General features: G+C 36.6%; 1 protein-coding gene across 1 annotated transcript; it reads right to left on the minus strand.

Annotated features, from left to right (window-relative positions):
* LOC109821329 (mitotic spindle checkpoint protein MAD2-like) lies at positions 1007-1750 on the minus strand (the record flags this gene model as incomplete). Its single annotated transcript, XM_020387519.1, has 4 exons — positions 1007-1112; positions 1208-1333; positions 1413-1512; positions 1605-1750. Coding segments are annotated over 4 exons (426 nt in total), but the record flags the coding sequence as incomplete, so codon positions are not given.

The following is a 7255-nucleotide window of genomic DNA, read 5'->3' on the forward strand; positions in this document are numbered from 1 at the left end:
ATCAGTAAATAATACAAGAATATATTCATTAACATCACTTCTAAACTATCTAACCGTAAAAACAAAATTAGAATGTAACAAGTCAATTGAATTGGGAAAAGATGAGGTCGACGGGTAGGGGTGGATCAAAATTTTGAAAGAGTGGTGTCACTATATAAATGTCAATTAAAAAATTTAGAAAATTTCAGATATATTTTTATTTGGAAAAAAAGTACATAATCATATTATTAGTAATATTTTAAACTATATGTTTTTCAATTTAATCAACAATGAATAAAACGCAATCGCTTTAGCGACGAATATAAATGTCATTGCAAAAAAAAAAAAAAAAACAAAGGGACCTTGCATCAAGAAAAGGAGAGGCAGAAGATGAGGAGCTAAAGGATGGAGAATGTTAGTGAACATTTGCCTGCGAGATTGTGGGGACCTTTTAGTTGGGTGGGGCCCGGTGGAGTTCTGTGGTTTTCTTTTGTGGGCTGGGTTGTTGGAGGCAAGAGATTTAAGTCGGGTGGGCTTTGGATTTGATGGGAGTTTTAAGTGGGTCGTGATTCTGTTATTCCTTGATCAAAGTGGGGTCACGTGACTCTATTTTATAAGGAAAATGATTTAAGGACCTAAAATATGGGACTAAGAGAGAGAACAGGTAAGGTGTCCCCTTCTTATTGCATAATGAGTTGGCCATGCTAACTCATGCCAACTCATTATGCAATAGGGAGGGGACACCTCGCCTGTCCCCTCTATTGGTCTCATATTTTAGGTCCCCGTAGCAGCACTCTTAGTAAACTAGTATAGTGCACGTGCGATGCACGTGTAATAAGTTTCATGTTTATATGTAGCCCCAAAGTTCTTATTGATAATGAATGAAAAATAAACTGTGGTGCAAGAGGAGAAGGAGAAAATAGATTCTAGGCGAACTGTTATGACTTTCCTATAGAAGGCTATGGAGAAGTTACAATATTAGAAACAAAATACATATAGAATAAACTCTTTGTTCATCACACCTCCACACTCAATGTGAATGAACAATTCACAGAAAACCACCTCACAAAAGTATTCTACTACTCGTCCCACTCGTCGTTCTTATACGAAACCAACGTATCCACTATGTGTATCTGAACAACAAAAACACGGAGGAAGAAGTTATGATATTAGAAACAAAATACATGTAGAATACGTCAATACATACTAACTCGAAGAGAAGCTATACATTGGTGTCAAATGAATGTAGCTTAACCATCTGTGGATTTTGGATCAATTTGGCATCACTCTCAATCCAGGTAAATGAGACTGCAACATCTTTTTCGGTGTAGGCTAACACGTCGAAGACACATTCAAATGCAAAGCAAATCTAATCAAAAAAAAAAAATTGGGGGAAAAAGTGTTTCAAAAAAAGATTAAAGTTGTTTACAGGGTTTATCAAGGCAAGGCAAGTAAGTGAGGCAAGAAACAATCTGGCGCATGATTGCTTCTATCTCCCTAATGATTTCCTTATCACTCTTTTCCCTGCTAACCCTGAAATAGTTTTTTCTTTCTCAGTATGAATTTTTGCAAATAAGAAATTATAAATTTGTAGTGCTTTCATCTCTAGATGAAGGAATGTTTACCCCTTTGTGACCACTTCAGAATCAGTTTCTATATTGAAATTCCACCTCTCATGAACTTCAGACGTCGCCTTGCTCATTATCACAAGAACAATCCTCTGTAACTTTCCGGCCTCTAACCATTCTTGAGGACAAAAATAAAGAGCAATTTTATAAAAAAAACAAAAAAATTAGCCCAAAAGATTAAGGAAGAATTCAAAATTGTTATTTCTTTTCAATTTTGTTTCATTAGTTAAGTAAAGCATGCATATGTAATTTTAGGGTATCTAGTGGCCTAACTTAAAATTTTCTCCTTGCTTTATAGATTTTTTCATATTTAGGCTACTGATGTCAATTTAGTTTGGAACTTAAAAATAAATGCTTTGAAAATAAGGGGTTAGAGATAAATGTATTTTCTTCTTTTTAAATCGAACCCTTGACAAACCATTTCTTTTTACTTTTCTATTTTGTTTCATTATGTAAAACATGCACATATACAGCTAATAACATGTGTTAAAAAAATTTCTTTGCTGCTAACGTGGTTTGATAAATTAAAAGTGATAGCCTAATTTTTGCTCAATGTAGATCTAGATCAATAATTAGGTAATGAGAGGATAAATATGAGAGGTTTTTTCACTTATATATATTCATACCATAAGTTAAGTTCGTGGTCACATTAGCACGATAGCAAGTCAAGAATACTCTTATTACTAAATTGGCTATCACTTTTATTTTGAACAATGATTTTAGGGATTGTAGTAAACAACGTTGTCATATAATAGAAAAATTTTCATAAACATAATAACACAAGTTCAATATTTTTTTGCTTTGTTGATAATTTGTTTTGATATGCTTTTTAAAAACTACATTATTGACTTCAATTTTATCATTATCAGTTGTTTGCATAATTTTATTAAACTAATAGCTAATTTTTTATTCATGAATTTCACTAACAACATTATAAAATAAGAAGCTAAAACTGATGACCAATTCACCAATTTAAATCATTCTTTCTCAATCAAATCAATATCAAAAGTCAATCTTAAACAACAAATCTAATTGAAATCTAATTCTAAACATGGATTAAAACAGATACTAATAAGACGAATAGATCTGGGACATTGAAAGGGGATCAGAAACTACCTTTCTATTTCTCTGCTCCATTTCTCTTAGGTCATGGCCATACCGCTATCTCCTCTACTCGAGGCTCTCTTCCCCTCCTCTATTCCTCATCAACTATCTTTATACCTTCATCTCGTTGTTCATCGCCTCTAGCCGAGATCATCATGAACCAACAAATAGGATTTCTAATTCAGAAATCGATTGTCTCACATGTCATCTACCTTCTAATCATGATGCCCATTATTTAAGTATTGTGTGAAGAAAGCTTATTTGATATTGGAAATTTTTATAGAGCAAGAGGGCTATTGATTTCATAACTTGTTTTCCATTAATTCTTAATGAAAAGCACCCACTAACATTGGTCATTAATTCTCATAAGAAAAAACACTCAATAATTCTAGAATTAATTCATAAAATGTTAATGATGATTAATGACAATGAATTTGGTAAGTGGTTTTTTTATCTACATTTAATATCTAAAATTTAGGATGACTTAGTTATATTTAACTATATTAAATAAATAATAGTTAAATTTTAATTGTATTTGTTTCGATAATAATACCAACATTTTCATGAAGAATAGAACTTTGTTTGAGAATTTTGGTGAAATTTAATGCTAATTATATTTTTATTGAGGAGATGAATAAGTGCAAAGATGAAGTTAATGGCAATAAGTGACAATTAAGAACCAGAATGTGAGAAGTTGTGTATGAGTTGAAAAACTTGTAAGTTAATGGCAATAAGTGACAATTAAGAACCAGAATGTGAGAAGTTGTGTATGAGTTGAAAAACTTGTAATTAACGTCATCCCCACTCAAGATAACTGCTCACCCTTAATTGGCAGCCACGAAAACTCCCACGTATACATATATCTAAGTATACTAAATGTCATATGCATTTAATTAATAATTACATAATTTAATTTGATAGGGTTATGAGAAGATTTTGAAGAGATATAGTTTATGTATGTACATATGTGTTTGATTTGAAGGATTTAAAGATGTATGACTTATCTATGCATGCATGTATTTTGTGTGTGTATGTATGTATGTTGGAGGACATTTTCGGAAGAAATGTTTTAACATGGCTGTTCGCGGGGAAAATCGTTGCTTTCTTCATTAATGATTCCATTGTACACTCTTGTAATAGTCTATCGATTACAAAGATCCGGTCTTTTTATAAGATCCGGTTACGGAGTATTAAGAAGCAGTTTATACTCGTATACTTTTCGGAGTATTAAGAAGCAGTTTATACTCGTATACTTTTCGGAGTATTAAGAAGCAGTTTATACTCGTATACTTTTCGGAGTATTAAGAAGCAGTTTATACTCGTATACTTTTCGGAGTATTAAGAAGCAGTTTATACTCGTATACTTTTCGGAGTATTAAGAAGCAGTTTATACTCGTATACTTTTCGGAGTATTAAGAAGCAGTTTATACTCGTATACTTTTCGGAGTATTAAGAAGCAGTTTATACTCGTATACTTTTCGGAGTATTAAGAAGCAGTTTATACTCGTATACTTTTCGGAGTATTAAGAAGCAGTTTATACTCGTATACTTTTCGGAGTATTAAGAAGCAGTTTATACTCGTATACTTTTCGGAGTATTAAGAAGCAGTTTATACTCGTATACTTTTCGGAGTATTAAGAAGCAGTTTATACTCGTATACTTTTCGGAGTATTAAGAAGCAGTTTATACTCGTATACTTTTCGGAGTATTAAGAAGCAGTTTATACTCGTATACTTTTCGGAGTATTAAGAAGCAGTTTATACTCGTATACTTTTCGGAGTATTAAGAAGCAGTTTATACTCGTATACTTTTCGGAGTATTAAGAAGCAGTTTATACTCGTATACTTTTCGGAGTATTAAGAAGCAGTTTATACTCGTATACTTTTCGGAGTATTAAGAAGCAGTTTATACTCGTATACTTTTCGGAGTATTAAGAAGCAGTTTATACTCGTATACTTTTCGGAGTATTAAGAAGCAGTTTATACTCGTATACTTTTCGGAGTATTAAGAAGCAGTTTATACTCGTATACTTTTCGGAGTATTAAGAAGCAGTTTATACTCGTATACTTTTCGGAGTATTAAGAAGCAGTTTATACTCGTATACTTTTCGGAGTATTAAGAAGCAGTTTATACTCGTATACTTTTCGGAGTATTAAGAAGCAGTTTATACTCGTATACTTTTCGGAGTATTAAGAAGCAGTTTATACTCGTATACTTTTCGGAGTATTAAGAAGCAGTTTATACTCGTATACTTTTCGGAGTATTAAGAAGCAGTTTATACTCGTATACTTTTCGGAGTATTAAGAAGCAGTTTATACTCGTATACTTTTCGGAGTATTAAGAAGCAGTTTATACTCGTATACTTTTCGGAGTATTAAGAAGCAGTTTATACTCGTATACTTTTCGGAGTATTAGTTCTTTTATTACAACATATTGATAGGCGTTGACCTAGGGTCACGCGTTGTCCGGCATTGACCTTAGGGTTTTGATCGTCGTACGTTGAATTTTTGCTCGCAACGCGTTGACTGGCGTTGACCTGGGATCACGCGTTGACCGGCGTTGACCCTAGGGTTTCTAAGGTCGTATGTTGAATTTTTGCTCGCAACGCGTTGACTGGCGTTGACCTAGGGATCACGCATTGACCGGCGTTGACCCTAGGGTTTCGAACGTCGTACGTTGAATTTTTGCTCGCAACGCGTTGACTGGCGTTGACCTAGGGTTACGCGTTGTCCGGCGTTGACCTTAGGGTTTCGAACGTCGTTGGATGCTCAAGTCACGAGACCAACTAATGGAGCTGATGCGTCAGTGACTCTCGTATTTATAGGATTTTTGGCAACGTTGACCTAGGGTTACGCGTTGTCCGGCGTTGACCTTAGGGTTTCGAACGTCGTTGGATGCTCAAGTCACGAGACCAACTAATGGAGCTGATGCGTCAGTGACTCTCGTATTTATAGGATTTTTAGCAAACCCTCAGCCATTAACGGGTTTGATGAGCCTTTACCGACTACCGTTTGAGTCGGGCTAGCATGCGGATTGTTCAAGTCCGTTCCGCATGTGACGTTAAGCTAAAAGAGTTAACCCTTTTAGTGCTACGATATTGAATACGTAGACTTCGTCTTTCTCACGGGAATAGACTACCCGGCGACGCGTGTTAGGCGTTGACTTTAGGGTTTTTGGCTAACCCCCAGCCTTCAACGGGTTTGATTAGCCTTTACCGACTACCGTTTGAGTCGGGCTAGCATGCGGATTGTCTAAATCCGTTCCGCATGTAACGTTGTGCTAAGAGAGTGAATTCTCTGAGACTTTGTGCTATGATGTTGAATACATAGGCTTCGCCATTGTTACGAGAATAGGCTACCCGGCAACGTGTATTAGACGTTGACTTATCCCTACTTAGGCTTCGGGATGAGATACCCCAGAATCGAACTCTGGTGTCTTTTTCAATCGGTAAAAGACTAAACCGGCGACGCGTGTTAGGCGTCGGCATATCCTGATCGCTCAATTTGTGGACCTCTCGTTCATTGGGGGAATCGAGAGGGGATTTTGACTGTGGTCCTAACTGTAAGAAGGTTTGACCAAGTGGGTGTTTTGAGACAATCCTAACTGTAGGAAGGTTTGATCGCTCAATTTGTGGACCTCTCGTTCATTGGGGGAATCGAGAGGGGATTTTGACTGTGGTCCTAACTGTAAGAAGGTTTGACCAAGTGGGTGTTTTGAGACAATCCTAACTGTAGGAAGGTTTGATCGCTCAATTTGTGGACCTCTCGTTCATTGGGGGAATCGAGAGGGGATTTTGACTGTGGTCCTAACTGTAAGAAGGTTTGACCAAGTGGGTGTTTTGAGACAATCCTAACTGTAGGAAGGTTTGATCGCTCAATTTGTGGACCTCTCGTTCATTGGGGGAATCGAGAGGGGATTTTGACTGTGGTCCTAACTGTAAGAAGGTTTGACCAAGTGGGTGTTTTGAGACAATCCTAACTGTAGGAAGGTTTGATCGCTCAATTTGTGGACCTCTCGTTCATTGGGGGAATCGAGAGGGGATTTTGACTGTGGTCCTAACTGTAAGAAGGTTTGACCAAGTGGGTGTTTTGAGACAATCCTAACTGTAGGAAGGTTTGATCGCTCAATTTGTGGACCTCTCGTTCATTGGGGGAATCGAGAGGGGATTTTGACTGTGGTCCTAACTGTAAGAAGGTTTGACCAAGTGGGTGTTTTGAGACAATCCTAACTGTAGGAAGGTTTGATCGCTCAATTTGTGGACCTCTCGTTCATTGGGGGAATCGAGAGGGGATTTTGACTGTGGTCCTAACTGTAAGAAGGTTTGACCAAGTGGGTGTTTTGAGACAATCCTAACTGTAGGAAGGTTTGATCGCTCAATTTGTGGACCTCTCGTTCATTGGGGGAATCGAGAGGGGATTTTGACTGTGGTCCTAACTGTAAGAAGGTTTGACCAAGTGGGTGTTTTGAGACAATCCTAACTGTAGGAAGGTTTGATCGCTCAATTTGTGGACCTCTCGTTCATTGGGGGAATCGAGAGGGGATTT

Source organism: Asparagus officinalis, chromosome 8, assembly GCF_001876935.1.
Source record: "Asparagus officinalis chromosome 8, Aspof.V1, whole genome shotgun sequence".
Taxonomy (NCBI): domain Eukaryota; kingdom Viridiplantae; phylum Streptophyta; class Magnoliopsida; order Asparagales; family Asparagaceae; genus Asparagus; species Asparagus officinalis.